Source organism: Schistocerca piceifrons, chromosome 3 (genome assembly GCF_021461385.2).
Source record: "Schistocerca piceifrons isolate TAMUIC-IGC-003096 chromosome 3, iqSchPice1.1, whole genome shotgun sequence".
Lineage (NCBI taxonomy): Eukaryota > Metazoa > Arthropoda > Insecta > Orthoptera > Acrididae > Schistocerca > Schistocerca piceifrons.
In genome coordinates, this window is record NC_060140.1 from 377,354,240 (window position 1) to 377,378,066 (window position 23,827).

General features: G+C 37.8%; 1 protein-coding gene across 1 annotated transcript; it reads left to right on the forward strand.

Annotated features, from left to right (window-relative positions):
* Window positions 1-13: 13 nt before the first annotated feature.
* LOC124787923 (7SK snRNA methylphosphate capping enzyme-like) lies at window positions 14-23,827 on the forward strand. The gene is made up of 6 exons (XM_047254910.1): window positions 14-666; window positions 1,152-1,488; window positions 1,706-2,368; window positions 13,274-13,667; window positions 15,831-16,049; window positions 22,434-23,827. Exons 2-6 carry the CDS (start codon window positions 1,154-1,156, stop codon window positions 23,127-23,129), a joined length of 2,307 nt encoding a protein of 768 aa, XP_047110866.1. The 5' UTR covers window positions 14-666; window positions 1,152-1,153; the 3' UTR covers window positions 23,130-23,827.

Below are 23,827 nucleotides of genomic sequence, written 5' to 3' on the forward strand. Positions count from 1 at the left end.
TTGCGTATATTCTGCTGTATTGAATGATGTCTGTGCACTGTACATCTCTTCATTTTCAAAATACGCCTAGCAGGATAGCAGGGATTTAATTACACTAGTACAATGCTCGCATATACCGATAATCTTAGTAAAATGAATGTATACAAAAATGGGATGGTCGTAATTGACAGCCAGTTCGTACTGGTTGTTACAGTTACTTGGAAAAGCTTTGTTTGAGAAAATTTTGCACGGTACATGACACCGCCTACTCAGGATAATTTAGAGACGAGACCACAGTCCTAAATACGCTGATACTTAAAAAAAAAAAGGCTGCAATCATCTTTGTATTTTGGCAGTTGTGTTCAAGTAATCGATCCAACGGTGCTTAAAGTCATGAAAAACAGTTTTATTTACATATATTCGATGACATTGAAGAGTTCAGCCTGGTTTAATGAGGAACGTAAATCATTTCGTTGTTTTGTTAGGTTGAGAGAAAACGGTGGAGGGGATGAGGTGAGCTTATTGCTATCGCCATCGTTGATGGTGGTGTTGCGTCGTAGATGCGGGCGGCTACAGAAGTTTTTCGCAGTGGTAGTGGATGTTTTGGGTTTTGAAAGTACCACTGTGTAATTTATTACGAGGTAGTCGAAGCTATATTCGTTCAAGATATTACTTCACGTCACAGAGGTGGGTATAGAATAGAAAATAAGAGAAATTTGTGTTCTAGCCTGAGATGTCTAGGTAAGCTGCAGGAATATGTGTCTGCGCATGCGCAGACTTGCAGAAGGCTGTGATGTACACAAACTCACGTGGAATAACACAAACATAGTATTTGTCATTAGTTGTGCAGATATTGACATGATTCACACAAAGAGTGCGTTTTTCCGTTAGTTAAACAGTTGTCAACGCTGAAGAATTGTAAATTTACACATGTTTATGTTACGAAATGATTTAAATTTTGATTAATAAAGTGCACTAAGGGGTGTCCCTAGCAGAAATGTGATCGTGGCCATGAATGGTGTTGTTATAAACACGATAATGCTAGCAGCTTTAAAGAAACTAATGATTCCTGCATTTTATCTCAAGTAATGAGCTGCTTCACAGTTGACAGTTCAGCGTTGTATAATATCGACTAATATTGTAGTTTACCATTTGTTTCTATTACTTTTCAGGAATGTCAGATACTCAGATTGAAAGACCTGTAAAAATGGAAAATACTGACGATAAAGAAACTTCCTTGACGAAAAGCTGTGCTAAGGAAACTGAAAAAATGAACAATAAGAAATTTCCTTTAAATGCATCGACTAAGAAAGGCAAGCATGAAAATGAAGCCAGATTCAAATTCGGAAGAAAGCGTTCTCAGAGTTTCATTGCAGGCAACGGCAAATTTTTTCCGCCGTATAAAAGAAGGAAAAAAGACAGTATAATACCACCGACAAAGTTTCTACTCGGCGGTAATATCAGAGATCCTTTGAACTTGAACAGCCTGCAAGATGAAGAAATAAACAAGTAAGTGTACCATTGACCATGGTTAAATGGTCATAAGACACATTTGAATTACTAAGTATATTAGTCTTCTTTGCAAAGCAAAACAGTAAGCCTTTTTCGGTATCAAAGAAGGCCATTCGTGTGTGTGTGTGTGTGTGTGTGTGTGTGTGTGTGTGTGTGTGTGTGTGTGTGTGTGTAAAAATAAAAATTCAAACATTTACTAATTTTGTTTGTTCAGGGCCATGAATGCTGTTACACCAAAGTCTTCACCACTCCCGACGCCCCATCACCGGAAAGGTGAAATTGAAGTTATTATTCCGCCAAATTTAAGGGATCCACTAAATTTAATATCGGGTGCAGATGATGCAGAATACGAACAGCAACTTGTTTCTCCAACCAAGAAGGGCAGAAAGTCTAGGAACAGGAAAAAGAAACGCAATTCATCTTCTGGTGGTTCAACTAAAGATGACAGTGTTGATAATGGTGTCTCTGGAGGTGCTGAATCTGCTGTAGCTGTTGAAGAGACCCAAGATAATGAGAAGGATGTTGTTATAGAATCAGCTGCACAAATTGTTCAAACTGTGGAGGATAATGATGCAAAAGAGCCAACAGCCGCATCTGAAGTTTCAAAAGAAAAGAAAATACGGAAATCTTTAGACGAGCCAGGAAAAGATAAGAGGAATCGCAAAACGGAGCACACAAAAGACAAAATAGTGAGCCCTGTTATACCCCAGCCAGGAGCATGGAAGCGGCCTCTTCCTTATGGTCATCGCATTACCAATCCTTCAGGAGCTGTGTGCAGGAATCGCCCAGGTGGGAATCAGCAGAAAAAAGGTGGCAATGATGCACGTCCCAATTTTCGGGAAAAAGATGCAAGGTTCCAGTATGGCAACTATACAAGGTATGTCTTGAGCAAAAGTCAGTTTCACATTGTATTTTGACGTTGAAGTTGTGATTGATGTAGTACACTGTACTATTATGACGACGGAAGTTTAGCCTTTGTAAGAACACTCTTAAAGACTGTTGAAGCCATATTTGTAGTGTTCAGTTGTCAGTATTTTTTCTAAAAATCCATGTACATTCACAGTTTTTGCTCTGCCAGCAACATTAAAAATAAGTTTGAAGTAAATGGTATTGAATATGTTGCAGGCCAAATGACAGTTATACGATTTCTCTGGCACCTGTGACTGATAGTAAACAGTCTGCAGTATGTAACTATGTCATAGTTGAATGTCACTGAAATAATTTAATTCTGAATCTTAATCCTTCTTGGATGATAGAGGAGGTAAAATTAAAGTTACGATAACATTTACCAGTAACTGTAAGGAATGATGCTTTCTACATGTTCTCCATAAAGGAATAAAATATATTATTACAAAATAAAGATAATGATCTAGAAAAAGGGCATTAAGAATTTTATGGAGTCATGTCAGCAGCATTTGCTGTGAGATGTGATGGGAACTCAAGGGGGTATTAAAACAGCTAGTTATAGGTACATTGCAAGAGAACTGCAGGCAAACAACATATGTTGCAGGTTGGATTTAAACCAGTTGTGCCAAATTCTGACATGGACATAATAGTGGAATGTGTAATATATTCAGTAAAACAGCAGTTGTAATCCAGATGGTTCATGAGATATTCTCTATATCAGTAAAAATAATTTCATGACATATAATACTCACTTAAGCTGCAGGGCATGGTAGTGAGGCATACCTAGGTGCCAATTGCAGACTATGTTCTGAATCACTATACCAACTTTCAGTAGCAGTAGATCAGCTGCATATGACATCACACTGGTTGGGTTTGGTGACTCACAAAATGTCATATTCCAATCTAGCGTAAACCTTGGAAATCATTGCAAATCAGTCACTACAACCTAAAAGTCAAAAAAGTTGTTAAAAAATTCAAAGCATTCACAGTGACAATTTAAGACAAACCTTCATGGCCCACCAGTCATAATACATTGCCTTTTTCCTAAATTCTTATTGGTTATCTCAAACTACTGCATATTGCAATTGGCTACAGAAAGAACACCTTCTGCTCTAATCTTTAGGGTAGAATTAACACAATTTTTGTCATAACATTTAACTTCTGTTGTTATGTTGTCCTCAGTTGCAGGTAATATGTTGATAACTCACTTCAGGCCTGCCTAATTAAAACTGAACAAAATAAATTTTTTTGTCCCATATGCATTTCACATTTATCATGTGTAAATATTCGTTATTGACCTAGGAAAGAAGAAAAAATGGAATAACAATAATATTATGAAAAGGATAGAGTGCTACTCACCATAGAGAGCATATATTGACTCAGATAATTGCAATGAAAAGACTGATATACATTTAAGATTTCTGCTGAAAGACCTTCTGGAGTAGAAAGCACACACAAGCACCCCCCCCCCCCCCCCGCACTCCCACCCCCTAAAACAACATTGGCCAGTGGCCAGAGAGAGTGGTCAAAATTATAGCAGTCTTTTTGTTGTGCCTGTCTGTGACTTGACTTCTCCTCTATATGGTAGGTTTTCTCAACCTTACCTCACAGAAGTTCCAGTAAGTGAACAAGTGTTATACTCATCACAAGGATTATTTGGTCATGCAGTTTGGGAGACCCATAGCATTGGGTTGTTGACAGACATTGTTTTAGCCACATATTATGTGAACTGACTTACATATCAGTATCAATTTTGTTTGACTAGCTGTTAAAATTTGGTCTTCATAGTTCAGTGTTAATGGCAAAATGATAAATGTTGCTGCTAGGTTTCTTAAATTGGGCTTTTTAAATTCTTCCTGCCCTGGCATCAGACTGGGATGTGTGAAATGGGGCCTAATGCAGTGTTCAAATTGTAATATGCTTTTCTGTGTTAAAATAGTACCCTCTTGTAACTCCCAGTCATAAAAGAATTTTGTTTTGAAGTCTTTGGACATGTACCAGTAAATCCTCCCGCAATATTGTTGAAACTCTTCAACATGAAGTTTAAATTCTTTTGTATCCCCCTTGGAACTTAAAAAAGTCTACTTATAAATCTCAATTGTATCACAGTTAACACAATTTTCACTCTTTTATTTTGTTTATATACATATTATGTAAATGCGTTTGTGAGATAGATACTGCTTTGTGGATGTTAATAGAGTTTTAACACCTGCGCCGTACACTACCACTGCCTACCATCAAGGTATCAGGTCTGAAGATGATAAAAACTGAACGAAACCAGTTACCACTTTTTTGTGGTCAAGACTGTGTATTAATTTTTAATGCTTTAATGATTTCATTGAATCTCTATACCTTGTATGTTCTTGTGATATGTAAATCCATTTGTAAAATGTCTAACTTCTTTACCTTACTTGCTGACATTTACTAAAACAATTTAATTAGCATTTACTCCTACGCTATATTGCGGAATAGGCATAAAATAATGCATTACTTCTTGAGGCATTTTGTGCTATTTATGATGGGGTATGGCTGTTAGTTCTGTCACCCATGTAGAGGAAGGAAATGTACAACAGATTCTCTGCCCTTAAACCAATCACAGGTACTCAATAATGCTAAAACTGAGTGACTTAAGTGAAGTTTTTATCAGATAATTTAGAAGCAATGCTGGCAGTTGAATAAGGCATTGTTATAATGAAAGTTAGTGTTCTTGTTGTCATGAAAGTTAGTGTTCCTGTTGGCATTAGGGAAGTATCAGATTCCTCCTGTCTGCTTCGACCCATGGTGTCATCAAGATAGCAGACACCCCTACAGAAACTCTCAGATTCACTTGACCAATTAATATACAAACAAAACGCTATGCACCAAATCAAACTATAAATAATGCACAAAAAATGAAAAACTAACTTAACTTACCAACCTTAGAGACCGATGAATACAGCCAGGTTCCCCCTCTCAAAAACACTCACAAAGAAATAGAACAAACAAAAACTGGAACCATTCACACATTAAAGAAAGGAAAAAAAGCCCTCAGAAAACAAAAGAACTACTCCTCAAAGATGAATGATAACAAAAATAATACATAAGTAAAACAATATCCCTAAAGGCCAAGATAGATTGTTAAACCAGGTGTCCTGTCAGATTGCCAAATATTGTCATGACACCGCCACATGTTCAGATCCCTAGTCCGAGAAGCCGTAACTCTAGTCAACTTCATAGTCTCATTATGCATGACACCTCATATAGTTGACAATCAAACATTCTGCTGCAAAAACCTTATTGCCATAATCGTATCATTGCCCAGTGCACCTTAGTGTAACTAATTATTAAATATGTCTGTAACATCTATCTTTAACAAAAAAAACAAGAAAAAACTATTACATTTTGGTCCACAAAAAACACGCGACACTACTCACACCTAACATAAATTCATAAACCCCCAAAAAATATTATCACGCCATCTCCAAACATGACATGACTCAAAGACACAGTGCCACAATGACGTCACACAACACTACATACATACATTGTGGGTCAAAGCAGACGGTTCCCTTGACCTCCAGAATTCCTTCAGTGATATGAGTGTTTACATAATTATTTGAAATAACATAACCTTCTACAGCAACACTAAAACTGACAAATACTATGAAGATTTTTAGAGTTTATTGTAATGCTTCAGCACACATTCTCAACTGAGGATAATTTGGTACTTGTATAGCTGACCCACCTGTTTGTAGTAAGTGTCTTCAGCATCGTTGGAGACAAGATACCTTTAGTGATACCCTGGTCAAGGACTACTCTACATAGTTCACCCATAGGTCACTATGTTTGAGGTGAAGTTCTTGGAGATGTACACACTGAATGGAATTGTGGACGTGACATTAGCATTTCCGTAGAGATGGGGTCAGGAGAGTGGTCAGGTGTTTGGCCTAGCTGTATGTTGCGATTCCTGTATTGCAAACTTTAGGACACAGTGGAATGCCCTCTATGTGGATCTTCGGAAGTCCTTAAAGTCGTGGTGCAGCAGCTCATGGTCAAAGTCTCCTAACAGATTTTGCATCAGAGGTACTGTGTAGAAGTTTGATTGTTTTTCTTTGGAGGTGACTTATTAGATCTCCTTCCACTGTGGAACCAGATGGCACACTCCTCTTTCTTGATATCCTGTCATAGACATGTGCCATTTGTGTGAGGATAACCAGTCTTTAACTGCTGCTTTCACCTTGTCATCTTTTGCAAAGCGATTGGTGCCGGAAACTTTTCTAGGTAGTCAAACAAGTGAAAACTGTTTGGTCTTCAAGAATCTTTTCGCCCACAACTTTACCCAAACCTTCTGAGACCACCTTGGGTGGCCTGGTCATGGTTCATCATGGACAGTTTGCCATCCGTCCTTGAAAGCTCTCATCTGCTTATGCACTTCGCTGTCGCTAACCAGATTGTGACCATACAACTTACTTATCTGTCTATGAATTTCCGCTGTTGCGATGTTTCTTGCCATCAAAAACTGACGCGCTGACAGTACTTCACAGTTGGCAGGCTGATCAGTTGTTTTAAACATTTTGAACTGACACTGTAAACAGCACACCACAACAATATTAATGCAAATGGGGTCATTTCATGAACATGGCATGCCAGGAGTTGGTGTGCATGCACATTTCAGCGTTCATGGTACATTAGATTACCTACGGCAGTTTGGACCTTAATTTCTGAATAACTCTTGTATTGTAACTCTAAATACAGGTTTTTGAAGACTTTAATGGAAGAATGGGGAAAAGGAAAAATTGACTTCATAGTAGGACAATATAGGGAAGAAGTCTGATTTGAAAATAGGGTGACATTGAGACATGCCAACAGTTTCATGGAAAATTTTATATGGATTATTTAGGCATGAGGATTCGTAAGTACACATGGACATAATTAACAAAGAGGTAAAAGCTAATCATAGATTATATCATTATGCTGCACTGGGCATTAAGATTAAGAAAGGTGGAAGTTATGGATCAGATTTCTTTATTGGTCAAAGGCACAAATTTCTTTTTAATTTATTCATTCAAGCAATGTGTTCTGGAAATCCTACCATGAAAGAGAGCCTTCAGAAATACGAAACAAGTCAAGTTCAATGTTAAGATGTAGAAGCAACCAGTCCTGGCCATTGTTGCAAAGCAACCCAACAATAAATTATAACTAGCACTAACATACTCACTCATAATTATGGTAATTACTTCTAGATTCCTCATATGTATATATTTATGTTAGGGAAAAAGCAGCTTATTTGAAGGGGGAAAAAAGCCATTGGTGCTCTTCCTATACAATACTGCTGCTGTTTTTATCTTGCGTTTCATACAGATCACTATCAGCTGTCTATTTACTGACACAGTAACGGTGTGTCTAAGACAAATATTGGGGTTACTTTGAATCTGGGGCTTTTCAGTTTCCTGCCTGATGCCCACTGACAGCTGTTATAAACTTTTACATCTGAACATTAAACTTAACAATGTAGGAAAAGACAGATTGCTACTTACTGTAAAGAAGACATACCAGGTTGCAGACAGGCACAATTAAGACACTTACAAAAAGCTTTCGGCCACAGCCTTCATCAGTAAAAGAGACACACACACCATTTCATTCTTAATCTAGAGAAGGATGCGTGACCTATGTGGAAATCATTTCCACATCTAGTGTTACGGCTGTGAACTGCTAAATTCATCGTAAGATGTTGGAGTTAGCTGCCTTGTATGTGTGTGAGGTGTGCTTGCTGGTGTGAATGAATGGTGTGTGTGTGTGTGTGTGTGTGTGTGTGTGTGTGTGTGTGTGTGTGTGTGTGTCTCTTTTTCCGACAAAGGCAGTGGCTAAAATCTTATGTGTAAGCGTCTTTTAAGTGAGCCTGTCTGCAACTTAGTGTTATCTATAGGGTAAGTAGCTGTATCTCTTTTTCAACATTGTTGTTGTTCCTACCTGGAGTTTTCATGTTTGAATTCATCCTAGCCTGGACAGTCCTGGTTTTTTAGTACTGCCAGTGTAATATCTTGTGTTGCAAAAAGTCTGATTTGAGAATTTTATGAGTGGTGAGAATTTTTTTAAAAAGTCTTAGATCTATATGTTCAACATGGTGTTTTGCAACATTCTGTGGCAACTGAGCCTCTCTCATCTGACCTTGTAGTAAGCACTAATGTTGATGGTGATGTGTGGCTACCAGTTCCGCCACAACTTTGAAGTTATTTTGCAACAATACAGGGGCAATATGTTCATTGTGTTTTCATGTATTGATAGTTACAAAAACCTATTCCATTATTCTCCTGGCTGTGTCTGGTATGAAAGTATTACGGTGCTTTATTACTACACCTATGTCATCTGCAAACATTGCAGTTTTTGAAGAGCCATTCAGTGTAACCCAAGGCTGGTGCTACTAAGAGGGAACAAGATTCCAGTACTTTGGCTGACGTACCATTGCAGGCAGAAGAGTTAATATTTCTGGTTATGTTTGCTGACTTGCTAACCCCTTAAATAGAAGACTCAAAGGATATCACAAGTAAATGTTCAGGACAAGGAAAAGAAAATAAGTAATACTTGGAAAACTTTGCGTGAATCAGCTAAATTCCTCCACCAATTGAGATTAGCAGAGAGAATTGCACGACTGCTCGATAGCTTCACAAGTTAATTGTGTAGAATGTTAAAAGGGTATCCACAGCAAATAGAATGCTCTTAGAAAGCTGCAGAGAAAATTAATGGGTAAGAAACACTAATTGACATAATAAATCATGGAGATTAGTTAAAGATAAGAAAGATTTGAACTTTTGGTGGTTAGCAGCTGTGGACATGAAACACAGACAGGTTTGTGGAAGGTACTGTCAACGTTGAAGAAACTAGAATGCCATGTGGAATAAGAATTTTTATGAAATTTATACAGTGTCAGGTGAATCATGCTCAATTGTTTCATCAAAAATGTTAAGGAATTTGAGAACAAACAAGACAGATGACAATTTATTCAAAAGACATCCATAAGTGGAAACATTACTATGAAGACCTGGTGACAGAAAGGAGGATAGAGTAAAAAGACTGCAGTTGCAAATTGGAAGCCGTTAAAGAGCACCATCAAGTGTTCAGAGTGAAAGAAATTGGAGGAGCATTAAAGGGGGTGAAGAATAACAAACTTCTAGGCCCAGGAGGCATATTTGTAGAGCTTTACAAATATGTGCCCATAGCATTAGAGGTTCTAGTTAAATTGTATACCAAATGTGGAAATGAGGAACCTTGTCAGAATGAAAGTGTGCTGGTTTTAGCTCTACAGGAGGAGGCAGAAAAAATATGTATAAATTGTGCTGGAATGAGTGTAAGTGCTTTGTCAACTAGATTGTGTGGAACATATGTTGTGGGGGAGAGTTTAAGTACAAACAAGAGAACTTGAAGATCCTGTGTGGCTAATCTGTTTATCCTTATACAACTAACAGGAAGCAAAAAATGTATGCAAGAGGTCCACTTGGTATTTGTCAGCTTCAAGAAAGTATATAATAGTGTACTAATAAGTAAATGTGTTGGCAGCAATGGAGTTAAAGGTGTACATTGAAAACACACACAACTTTGAAAATCTTATTAAATACAGTACAAATAGAATTAAAATATGCTGAGGGATTCATGTCACTTCCCAGTACATAAGGGTCTCTGACCAGGTGTTTCTATTTTGTGAATATTACTAAAACTCATTACAGCGGGAAATAGAAAATTGGTTCAGAAAGTGTAGTCAAAGAATTGTACAACCTGGAGAAAGAAATCTTCATAATTGCATGTTTATAGGCAAGTTGATTATCCTACCTGCAGAATGAGAAGATAGTTAATGTATATGAAGGAAACTGATAGAAAAATATGCAAGGATATAAACATGAGGAAAAGGACAATATATTTTATAATTAGGCATATAGGAAAAGACTGGTAAGAATATAGGTAAAATAAATGTTTTGCAGTTTAGATACTGGGAGTTACTCTAAATGCAGAGGCATGTGGATGAAAAAGGTGTTCTCCATGAAGTTAGACTAAGAAAAACCATGACAAGTAAGCCAAAATCTGCCTTGATAGAGATGCCTTAGAAAACTGTACAACTACAAGTAGACAGAATGGCTGGACAATACTTATCTGTATAAGGAAAAACTCAAAGTACTGTAAATATACATTTAGAAGCAGGAAAAAACTCTTGTTTAGCTTTCAGAACTATTGTCCCTTCTTTAGGAAAGAAAGAGAGTGTAGATTACAGAGCCCCAAGACGAGAGGGACTCACTCACATTCTGACACCTCATCTTCATCACCATCTCATCACATTCTCACAGTAGGTGAATTTCTCTCAGCTTGGAGTCTGAGTGACGTACCCCAACCTAGACCTACTTTCGCCCTGGAGGAGGATCTGCTAATTGTAGAAGGATGATAATGATAATAATAATAATAATAATAATAATAATAATAATAATAATGTTTACCTACTTCTAACATCAGAATAAAGACAAGATTCACATTTTCAAGTTATTTGTGGAATACACCATGTATGGATCATAACAATGGTGTCTGAATTAAAAAAAAAGTAATAAAACAAGAGTAAGCAGCATAGAAAATGAAACTTCCTAGCAGATTAAAACTTTGTGCCCGACCAAGACTCGAACTCGGGACCTTTGCCTTTCGCGGGCAAGTGCTCTACCAACTGAGCTACCGAAGCACGACTCACGCCCGGTACTCACGGCTTTACTTCTGCCAGTACCTCGTCTCCTACCTTCCAAACTTTACAGAAGCTCTCCTGCGAACCTGCAAGGGAAAAGCAGCTATGTTGGTATGTGACATGATGAGGTTACTAGAGCTGAGGCTACAAAAAACTTGGAAACTAATCTTTTGTGAAGAGAATGAAAGGAGATAGAAAAAAGAAAAGATGGATGGAGGAAGTAAGTGCTTGGCTGGGTAATCAGTTCAAAGGTTGGAGGAAGGCAATGGCGTACCACCTCCAAAAGGACCATGTCTAATAGAACACTGTGGTGTTCAAAACAGTCTTCGAATTGAAGACTGATTCGCTTTACGGAAACAAGTACTTAAAGGACAAGGACAAAGAATGGTGAAATATATGATGATGATGATGATGATGATGATGATGATGATGATGATGATGATGATGATGATGATGATGTGCTAAGGGTGTGACAAGTGGGCTTTGGACTAAAAAGGGAAGAAAAGAGTAAACATCATTTGCTGCTGCACTGAATACAGTGATTTCACTAATTGGTTAAGACAGCAGCCAGGCTGGTTCCTTTGGAAGAGCACATCACATTTACTTAACCAATCTAAGCCTGAGTTTCATCTCTAATGGCCTTGTCATTGATCGGATGTTAAGTCCTAATCTCATTTCTTTCTTTTTGTGTCATACAAACTTGGTTAATTGAACCAATCCATTTCAAATAGTCATGACACTAGAATTCTTAAGCGATATGAAAAAGTCCATCTTTTCATATTTACTTTGGGTCAAGTGGGAGAGATTTCTAAGTCATAATAATCTGATGAGACCTAAAACTCTTAGGTAATGTGACTCACATTTTGATGATGTCAGAGAGAACTACTCTAGAAATCTAACCATGTATGGCTGCAGAAGACTGTTTTTTCCAAGTCATCCAGACTTTTCAGGATGTTTAACCAGCAGAGAAAATATTATAGGTTTAAATGAGATTCTGTGATGTACAAACATATGGGTGAACCTTTTCATCACAGTTTGTGTGGACATGCTGTTGGCAGTGAGGTTTCACGAATACTCCTGTTCAACTAAACATGTTTTATTCAGGGACATAAGTAGCTCTCTACTTGCCTTGCTGCATCTTCTGTGCTCATAAGATGACTGGTGTTTTCCATGTCTAATGTTGAATTTCCTCCTCCAGTTAGTAAGTAAGAGTAGGAATACATTCTTCAATCTGTTTACAGAGTGGTTAATGGAGTCCCCCACCCCTCCCCCGTCTCCTCTTTCAGCTTATGATTAGTGGTAAGAGCTATATGCCTTTTTTGACCAGGCATTGAACAGTCCATAGCGTATATGTTACATGGCTGTGTGGGGATGATATTGTGTAGTTTTCATTAATATAAAATCCAGCATAGAATATAATTTGTATGTGTAGGTTGCTACTTACTAAATAGAAGAGGCAATAATCACTGCAGAGGTACATATGAAAGACTGAATGATGTTTACATTTTGCACAGTGTCTTCCAGGAAAATAAAGGGGGTTTGAATGAGGGAGAGATATGGGTTGGGATGGGAGGTGGTTGGGAAAGATCATGCTGGGGTAAAAAAAAAAATGTAAATACATGCAGAGGTAAGTTATGGGATGTTGAGATACACACAAAATGGTGAGAAGGGACAGGAGTAAGGTAGAAGATCCAGAGTAGGAGAAAGACTTATGCATGCACACACACGTGTGGTTCTCATATCAGTTATATTTACATCTGAGTGATTAGTTATCACTGATATTCAGTGATTTAATTTTTCCTGTAGAGGGGGGAGCTAATGTCACATTCTGGTATTGTGTATACTTCTCAGTCACAAAGCAATAAAGCAGTGTGACATTAGTAGGGAGTTCCAGATTTTACTGTTAGAGTGTGTCATGTTGGGAATGCATGTAGTACACACTTATGCAGTTCTGTTCAGTACTAAATTTAAGTGCTGGTAATGACACTAGTGTGCCTATATGCCACTTTTGAAATGTTATTGTTTGAGAGCTTATTGATAACTGTTCTTAGTTAACTCTTTACTTGTTCTTTACTTACATATGTCTTTATGTAGAATGGCACCATAATATCAAATTTGTAGCAGACTTAATTTATGTACAGTACCTGTTAATTTGCAAATTACACTGTCATTTGTTATTTACAGGTATTACGGCTATCGAAATCCAATGCATGAGGAGGACTCGAGATTAAAATGTTTCATGCAGAGGCCAGAGCTATTTCAAGATAAGGATGTCTTGGATATTGGGTGCAACATAGGCCATGTGACACTTATGGTGGCACGTGACCTTGGTGCACGTAGTGTTGTTGGCATTGACATTGATCGGAAATTAGTTGAAATCGCACGTAAAAATGTGCGTCATTATGTGAATTGTGCTGAATCTCCTCCAGGGGATAGAATGATGTCCGATTGCCCACCAAATAGGTTTTTCCCCATTTCAATGCCTATTTTGTATGGCCCAGTGGATGTGCCTGGCTTCACAAAAGGAGAAAGTCCATCGGTGCGCAAGAAATTTCCTCACAATGTGTCATTTGTACAGGTAATAACTACTTTCTAAAACTTCTTTACTGTAATGATTATTATACTTCAAGCACTTAGTTGAGTTCATTCCTGCCCAGTGGTGGTGCAACTGCTGCTTTCTCTACCTCTTTAATTAGAGTCTTGAAGTTGGTGGTATGTCACTTGAAGACAAGGTTGATGGACACAGTGTATATTTATTAGCTTGGTGAACCGTGCGCGCGCGCGCGCGCGCACGCGCGCACACACACACACACACACACACACACACACACACACACACACACACACACACACACACACAAACTGTCGTGACTTGAACCAGATCTAGTCTCTTGCAAACAAAGCTGCTAAAGTAGGCGAAAAACTACAGTTCACTGCTTACATGATCAGGGACACCCTTATACAGAGAGAGATGATGGGAATGAGCATTCAAAGCAAAAAGTCTAGTAAACACGGGCTCTAAAGTGCTGATGATTCTGTGTGGGTCAGTGGCCAGGTGCTAAGCTTTCTGTTGGCTCTTTCTATTGGCCGCCACTTCAGTGACTCGTGTATCCCTAACCTATCCCTGTTATCCAACTAGGGAAAGGGAACCCACAGTTTAATGTGGAATCTGAACAGCATATTGTTTACGTCAGCTTCTCATATTGTTGAGAGGTGTAGCTAGGTAAAAACGATGACTGAAAGATCCATAGTCCAATCGAGATTGAATCCCATGATGTCTGTTCTCTGTCACATGCTTTACCAGTAGCTCAACAGGCCTGACACTTGTGTGTGTGTGTGTGTGTGTGTGTGTGTGTTCTCCTATTGCCGCTTGGTGAGTAGATTTTTTAATCTGTCAATTTACATTCAAATACAGCATTTGACATATATGGCCGCAACTGTTGATTGCACTGACTTAGAAGCTTACATTTTTTACACCGCAAAAGCATTGTAGATCTTAGTATGTGACATAAATTTGAACTTGATGGCTCTTTTCCTTCCTAAGGAAAAGGGATCTTGACAGACAGACAGGCAGGCAAGAAAGTGATCCTGTAAGAGTTCCATTTTTACCGTTTGACGTATGGAGCCCTAAAAATGTATACATGGTGAAAGCTAAAGCCTAAAAATGTATAAATGCCCATGAATTTACAACAATCATGGTGAAAAAGTTCACGTAAAGTGAAAAATCCAGCTTTCTACTTGTACAAATCAAAAATTGTTATCTGTCTGAAAAATGGTGTTTGTAATGGAAAGTTTTATGAGACTTGTTCAGGTTATTATGACTATACACTGTACTGTTTGCTGAGCATTGACAGTGTTCCTTTGTCGCACATGGGGAGGTGCTTCTCCCCACAGATGACCCTGCTTTCAGGCCTGCAGACCAGCCTAATCCATATACTTTCATCTCTTATGCAATTATTTCTCATGTCTGGCATCAATATTGTTGATATTACCACTCCTATGTGCTGTTACAGTTCTTATCATATTTATGACCGATGCCAAGGACTCCATATTCAGTATGAGAGAGGGACTGATGACCTTGCTATTTAGGTCTTTAATAGCCACCAGCCAACCAATTAATCACGGAGTGTTGACTGTGAAGTAATGTGGATACTTCTTATGGCATCCCAAGTACTTCTGGATTCAGTTGCTTTCAGGGTACTGTCTAGTGCAAAATGTGATACATACCATCACAGCTGCTAAATTAAAAGAAGTGGATACTCAAAAGTGTTTGTTGGACTTCCTGACAGCATGTGTTAGGGATTACCAGTGCAGGGAAAGCTATTGCATGTTTTAATATACATTATACGAATAAAAATGAAGTGTATATGCAAAAGTTTGTTAAATTCACAGACATAAATGGACTTGCTGGTACTTGGCTTCTTCTTTGTCTCCACTTGTTGCCACATTGGTTGGGTCGCACGATGGGTGGGTCGCCCTCCACCCAACCTCCGAAGTCTGAGGTTTGGCCGAAATGCTCTGTTTTTTCTATCTCTGTCAACCTGTTCATCTTTCCGTCTGAGGAAAGAATTCCAAATGCTAGGCGTTGTTCCTTTTTTGCTATTTTTAAATGTTTCTGTCAGAAGTACGTGGAATTTTATGTGCTGGTGGTAAGGACCAAAATTTTGTCTCCTTGTAACTTTAAAGTATGCATTTATAACTTTTTTTTCTGGATTGTGTAGCTGTTTCTCTTTATTTCCAGGGAAATTATGTATTGGAATCGGAGGCATTGTTAGGCACAGAACAGCCACAATTTGATGTCATTCTGTGTTTGAGTGTCACAAAGTGGATTCATCTTAATTGGGGAGATGCTGGACTTCGCCAGGCATTCAGGCGCATGTTTGCTCAATTAAGACCTGGTGGACATTTGATACTTGAGGCTCAGTCCTGGGATTCTTACAAGAAAAAGAAGGCACTTACGGTATGTTCAGTAATTCATAAAATTATTTCAGATTAGTGACAGTCAGTGCATGCCAGTAGGCTTGCAAGTAGTATACATTGTCTCGGCAAAAATATTTCTGCGTACTGGCCATTTACGTAACTGAATTTTTACTTTTTTCTTAATCTACAAGTAAACTTTAATAAACATAGCCAACCAAACACTGGTGTTGTGTATCCAAATACACGTCTGTGGGGTAGGTGTTACAGAAATTATTTCAGTTTGTTTTAAAAACTGTTCAGTGTCTGCCAGCATCTTTACTTTGTTAGGGAAGTGGTGAAGTGTGTTGCTGCATCCTTGCTCTTTGCTGTGGAATATTAATGGTAAATTGTGGATGGTTGAGGCAATTTTGAGGCTGCCGTTAAATTTATGAGTGCTACTGTGTTCTTGAATTGTGCCTGTTTTATCACAACAAACTTCATGAGAGAATAAATATCATTAGGCTGCTATTAGCATACCTAGCTTTTTAAATGTATTTTGTGTAGAATTATCTGAGAAAATTTTTCCATGTGACATTAATGAATGGAGGTGTTCAAAGTGAAACATTTCTCTGGTGTTTTCGCCATGAAAAGCAGTAATTACACTTACAGAAAATGCTGTCAAAACATTTGATAAGCTATGCAATATTATGATTTCCATTTAAAGTTCTGGTCAAAATGAACACCGAGGAATTTTAAAAACTTGGTTTTACCTATTTCCTGTCCCCTGTGTGCATTGGCACTGGCTATTCAGTAAACTAACTGCTGATGAGTTCTGAAATAATTGGTCTCATTAAAAACCATTCATTTCTTAGGACTGCAATATACACACTATTCTCTGGAAGGTTTCATGAGGGAAGAAGGTTGGAGGTACGTTTCGAAAAATGTGATAAATGAAAAATCTGAATTTTTTTCTCTGTGTATAACTGTATTTTATCTTTAATTTGTGTATACTCTGTTTGGTAAAGAAGTTTTTTCTGTTTTATCATGTGTTGGTATTTTCTGAAGCTCCATCTAGGGCTTACTTGATTAGTTTTCAGTTGAATATTCTGTCTGGAAACTATTTCTGTTCTGTGTGTCTCTTGCAGCTGTAACATCTATCTCTAAATATTCCAGTCCTTTTTCATTGCCAACTTTTAATTAGTGTTTCACTGTGTTTTGCAAATGAAAATCTCCTGTCTATAGGTGAACGCTAATGTAAAACTGTTGTAGGGATTTTGATACAGTTTCCACTAATAGCTGATACACTGATTCATGAGGAAGATTCGTGTGTATAACAAAGGCCAACAGTTGTTGTGATGCCAGGGCATTTGAAGTTGATTTTGCATAAATTTGATGCCGTGCATTCAAATATGGCATTAGTTTTTGCCTAGGAGCTCAGGTTTCTAGGCCATAACATTTTATTGAAATACATTGCACTTTTAAGTTAAACACATGGACCAAATTAAAAAAGACAAATTTCACAATGTTAGGCAGATATTACTATACACACAAATAAAGGAATAAGTTGTTGATGAAACCAACTAGTCACTGAACACTTTGGAAGCTTCTTTTCAGCGTCATTCTTAGAATGTATTTTGAAACAATCCTATCTCAAACTCTTGTGGTAATCTGTCATCATGTTTGTATCGTATTTTCCTTGGTAGCAGTCCTCCATAGTTTTCATATCATGGTGAAATCTCTCACCTTCTGCCACAATGGTGTCACCTAAACTTTCAGGAAAACTGAGTAACCAGTGGTGTTTTTTGTCTCTGCTATCCTAGAGACACAAGGAGCATGGATATCTGTTGTGGTCCCTTTGCTGTTCAAGGAGAAAATTTACCATTTTTAAGTCCACACAAATCACTCATTGATGTTTATAATACATGATCTTTTCCAAGACCAAAACTCTAATGTCATGTTCTTTTATTTTTTGTTGAGCGAGCAATTGGTGTTTATCCATATTAGTTCCTGTTGTGTATGGCACATTCCAAATTTTGATTTGAACTGTCAATAAATAGGTGCCAATCATCTTGAAAATATCCAGAAGACCCATTTTTTTCCAGGAGCTATCCAATTTTGTAACAAAATACAGAACTGTCTTTGAGAGAAGGGTTGCAGTCACTCTCTCCTTGTATAGTAAAAGGTAATTTTGGTTCCTTGTACTAGTAAATTTTTGTCATTCAACCTCGAAGCTAGTAATTCAGAAGCTTCTTTTGACAAGTTGAGATCTTTGGTGAGGTCATTCAACTCTTTCTGGTTGAAACATTGAGGAATTGATGGCATTCCCTCATCAGTCACCTTCATTAGTGTCAGAGACACTGGTCATCAGACACCCATCCTGCAATCCAGATTGTTTTCCATAAATTCCCAAAATTATTCCAGGTAAATGCAGGGACGGTTCCTTCGAAAAGGGTACAGCCAATTTTCTTCCCCTTCCTCTTGTAATCAGAGCTTGTGTGCCATCTCTAATGACCACGATGTCAACAGTATGTTAAACTGTAATCTTCCTTCCTTCTCACAGAACTGTGGTATCTGGTGAAACATTGGGATCAGTCACTTCCTCTGAGTGAAGTATTGAGCATCTTGCAGACACTAAATCAAGATAAGTCCACTTGCTATGGTTGTTTAGATTGATTCCGGTAAATTTCACTAGACATAAATAACTCATCAAAGTGGTTTTGGTCTTCTCCAGACCCCCGCTACACCAGATCTCAGATGTTTTCTTTTTCCGGTACTCCATTGTTGCAAATGTTTTGTAAGAGTTTTGTAGAACTAATGTATTGCCAAGTTTTATCCTGATCACCAAGCCTGAGAGCAAGGTAAGCTCTCTTTACAAAGAAACTAACAGTTTCCTGTTGTCTTTCGACATGTCCTCCAAATATGTAGCAAAACACATCAGGATAATTTGCATAACTTCTTCTGATTGGCCTCATTTTATTTCTATTCAACATCACAAATAAAATAATCTGCACTGCAGTACAGTTTTAGATTAACTTCGTAACAACTCTTTTCTACATACATATATTACAAGAGGCCAGCCTGATTCTACATTGTGTGGCAAGAATTTACAAACTAACCTCAGCTCATGTATTGAAGGTCACCTAGCTTACCAAATGCTTCCTCCTGGTGAATTTTCCTCGAGTTGGACGGCAGACTGACAATAAGGCAAATAAGCAGGAACCAATCCTTGTATATATGATTCAGAGCTGCACTAAATGGACTTAGAACTGCACATTTTATATAGAACTGATTGTTAGAAACAACACCGATCTAAAAATCTAGAGCAGATAGAGAAAAATTGAAATCATATCAAGAATCAGTGAGGTCAAACATCATGAGTACACTGTCGTGCTCCTTAAAACCACTATAGCCCAGTTCTGGTCATGCGAGACTAACAGTTAATCTTCTGGAAGACGTGTCGTGATACCTTCACATGTCACATGAAAGCCCAGTTGAGTGCCCCCTCCCCTCCATGGCATAATAGTGGTCCCACCAGCTTGTGTCCATATCATGGTGCATGTTTCAAGCAGCTATTTGCCTGGATGATGACATGCATGGACCCAACCATTGACCTGGTGTAACAAGAAACGTGTGTCATCCAATCAGGGGACATATTTACGCTGATTGACACACCAGTCTAAATGATCCCATCTCACTGCAATTGTTACTGACAGCTGTCAGCTTGTCATGGGAGCACATGAGGTTTGTCTTCTGTTCAACAATATGCACTGAAAGTGTGTCCTGAAACACACATGCAGACATCGTCGTTGTACTCTATTATCACATTTTCAACTGATGGCCACCCACCCTGCTTTGAAGAGTGAGGAAATCTCAGATATCCAGGCTCTGTGGTGAGGTGTAGATGTCCAAAGCCTTTTCACCTGCTCGTGGTTTCACTATCCTTCAACTTTTTACCATAGATGCTCACACCAGTAGCAAGCAGACAGCTGACCAGCATTGCCTTTTCTGAGGTGCTCATTCCCAGGTGCCAGGCCATAACAATTTGTCCTTTGTCAAATCATTTACGTTGGTGGATTTCCCCATCTGCAACCTGTGTTGTCACTAGAATGATTCCCAATACCTCTTTGTCCCACTTATATACTCTCCTTACTGCTACACATGCCCACATCTTCTCCAAGTGGCATTCAGTCTTGCAGTGTCAAAAAGTGTGTGTTTCTGTTACTGATATACTCTTTCTGCCTCAGGCTTGTTACCCCTTCCTCTTTCATCATCATCTAGTCAGTAGTTCAGTCTTTAGATTAGTGCTCTTCCTTCTGCATCTTCATTGAAGGGTCTTTCTGCTGTCCTGAAATTTGCTTTTCCCCCTCTTTACATTTGGTGGCAGGAGTGATCTTTCATTGTCTTTACATCCAGTGCAATGTCATAATGTGTAAGGAGGGTGCCAGTGAGTGGCCAAAGTTTTGGAACACTGATTATCATCACATCATACTCTGTGCTGACCTGTTTAATGCAATGCCCATGTGCTGAGAGTCACGTTGTCTTAACTGATGTTCACTGCACACTGATGAGTCTCTCATATCCTGCACATCTTTTTCATGATCAAAATATTCTTTGGTGTTGCTGGAGTGGTAGTTGAAATGTCATCTCTGCAATGTGATGTTGCCATTGGGCATGTCTGCTTCCCTGTTGAAAAAGTGCAGACCTATGTCTTACTAATGCTTCACTTCAGGAACTTGCATAACCAAGGCAGAATTAATCTGTAATCTGCATCAGTTTCTCTTTAGCCTTCATAGAATTCGAAAGCCTCCATGTCATTTCAAAATTAATGTGTCTAGCTTGGTTTTTGCATTGGCTGATAATGTAGATGTTATCCAGTACCAGGAATCTTTCTTCACCTTGAAATGATACACAGTCTCATTTTATATAGGAAAATGCCAACCAAGGATGTAATTCAGTGTTCTCTTGTTAACTCACCATGTTAAGTGAAAATCATCCTGAGATTGGTGTGTTGTACATTGATTTAAGGTTGGTAAAAGTAAATTATGTTATCCTCTTTCACCTGAAGCAGTATTTGGTGAAATGCTACATTTAGGTTTGGACTATTACTAATTTTTCCAGGTCTGAAGTCTAGTTGCGAATAGATGAGCCCCTCTTCCTAGGTATTCTTATCTCAGTCTTCTGTGGCATTTCAGAACATTAAAATGTATGGCAGAGCAGTGACCTGTATAAGAAGTTTGTCAAATCTTTCAGTTCAGTTTTCCAATTTCAGCAAGCCTGTGACTTTCTTCTTGGTGTTCTTGAAAAAGGCATGTGAAAAATGACATCCAGAAACCAGTGATTTCAGCTAATATTATTGACTTCCAAGTACTCTACTGAATAGTTTCAATTTTTGTTACTATTTCTGCAATTCACGATTTAAATAATGAACTTACTTACAAGAACTGGTGCAGTTTTCATTATTTAAATCATGAATGATTCGGTTGCAGGCTTTCCTGAAAAATCAAATGTGATGAATGAAATTAAATTTCTGCAATTACTTTTAGTGATTACAGACTTGTTTCAGCTTTCACTCTTATGAAGTTACCTCTGCTTGTAAAAACATTAGCACAAACTTGTGAAACCAATGACTGCAAAATTTTTTTTGGTTTCATTTTGACTGGTGTCAGTTACACTCCAAACATCTTCTGCAACTAATGCCCCAAACTGTTCATATTGCCAGCTACCATTGCTTCTAGCCTCGTCTGAGAACTGCATTCAGTGACAGTCAGCTGAAAAGAAGAATGTATTGGGTATATTACAACCCTCATATCTGGCAGAAATAATTCCTCCACCCCCATTCATTTTTCTTTTTCCTGGTAGTACGAGCTCCATGTTATCATCAGTCACGCAATTTCACACACACTGCTTTGTCCACAATTCACCACCTTCATTGTCTAAATCATTTGAACATGCTTTTGATCAGATGAAGCTCAAGTGTGCTATTTTAAAAATATGAAAAACCAAACTTCTGGCTGAAATACATCTTCAATATCTATGGTACTTAGTTTTCATTCATTTGCACCCATAAAATATGAAAAGAGGGAAAGAATAGTACTAAAATGTGAAAACTTATATTTTCTAAGGACAATGCTATCTCCGAATGATATGTGGCTGTTGGTTGTAAATAATGGAAGAGTTTTGTGAGCCATACTAAGTGTCTCATGTTATTTTATGATTTAGCATCATTTATTGGTCAGTAGCATTTCTGAAATAAAACTAATGTGATACCTAGTTTTAATTCTAGTAATACTGTGAGGCTATGAGGTTCTTCAAATCAGCATTCAAAGTTGATGTTTTACATATAAAATAAAACATTTTATAGTGAAGTAAAATAATTATTATTATTGTGATACATAGTCTATAATGCCAATACTTTAACATATTTTGTCTGTGCTTCTTTTCGCAGGAAACTATTTTCAGAAACTTCAAAAGTATTGAGTTTTTTCCTCATAAATTCACACAATATTTGCTTTCCTCGGAAGTTGGTTTTTCGAAGTGTGAAGTTATTGATACACCCGTACATAGCTCTAAAGGTTTCCAAAGACCAATTCAGCTCTTTACGAAGGGTGAGCACTCACCCTGTCATTCAGTGGTGAGCACTGGTACAACACCATCACATCAGATGGCTTCAAGCAGAAGCAGAAAACCAGTTTATGCCAGTGTTACAACTTTGAGCGAAGAGACTGGAGAAGAGAAGAGTGTAGAAACAGAGCAACAAAAATCAATGGAAGTGGGGAAATGTGAACCAAGTACAGACATTGCCAGTTCCCATGACTTGGCTGCTGACAACCCCAGTACAGCCAGAGTGTGTGAGCATAGTGATGTAACTTTAGGAACTGAGTCATTTGATTATGATTCTGGTGTTGTAGACAGTGTTGCATCTCAGATGGAGCTGTCTGTGATAACAGAAGTTTCTAAAGAAAATACTGTTGTTTATCAGGATTCCGTTTGTGAAAATGCAGACAGTGTTCATACAAGAAGTAGTGATAACAGTAGTAATGCCACTGCAACAAGCACTAGCAGTAGTACTTCTTCTTGTTCAGGTTCTTCACCTTCTTGCTCAAATTCAGATGTAGAACGAGAGAGGGGCAAGGCCAGATAGATGAAGCTCCATTGATAATAAATGTTGAAATTGCACTGAAATTGTTTTTATGTTTTGTTATTCTGGCACACTTTTATTGAATAACTCATATTATTAGTAAGAGTGTATGCTTTTATAATCAGTTAAGACTGAGGCATTTAGTAAAAGTGTCAAGAGATAATTTTCTGCTTTATACAATACGTTTGTAAAAAGACCAAGAACAGTTTGTAGAAAATATTGTATTGTTGTTAACAGTTGCTTGCTGTAAGCTTTAATAAGTTTGTTCTTTGTAAAGTGTGAGATATAAATATATTTAACACATATGTGCTTATATGAAACATTTATTTTTCAAAAACTGATTTTGTTGCATATTTCTTGTAATATATTGCACAGTGTTGAAACTACCTTATAATTTTATCAAGATATCAAATTAATTTGGTATATGCTGTCCCGGTGACTTTTGTCCTGTCATTGTCTTGTTTTGTTTTCTGTGTCACGTATTTCCTGTACAATAATGTGTCGTATTTTTAATGCCCCACTTGGGGACATTAATAGGTAGTATTTCTCACTTATTTGACTGCTGCATGAAATGTTCCAGTCCATTATGTTATACGTAATTCTTTATTTCAAATGTTCAAATCTATTATATCCTCCTGCAATCAGTGGTATGTTTGTGAGTATATAAGTGTTTAAACACATTGTTGTATAGATGTATACTT

Coding starts and splice junctions, on each gene's coding strand:
- LOC124787923 (XM_047254910.1), top strand. CDS start 1,154: ATGTCAGATACTCAGATTGAAAGACCTGTAAAAATGGAAAATACTGAC. Junction 1,489..1,705: donor CAAGATGAAGAAATAAACAA/GTAAGTGTACCA, acceptor TTGTTTGTTCAG/GGCCATGAATGCTGTTACAC. Junction 13,668..15,830: donor ACAATGTGTCATTTGTACAG/GTAATAACTACT, acceptor CTTTATTTCCAG/GGAAATTATGTATTGGAATC.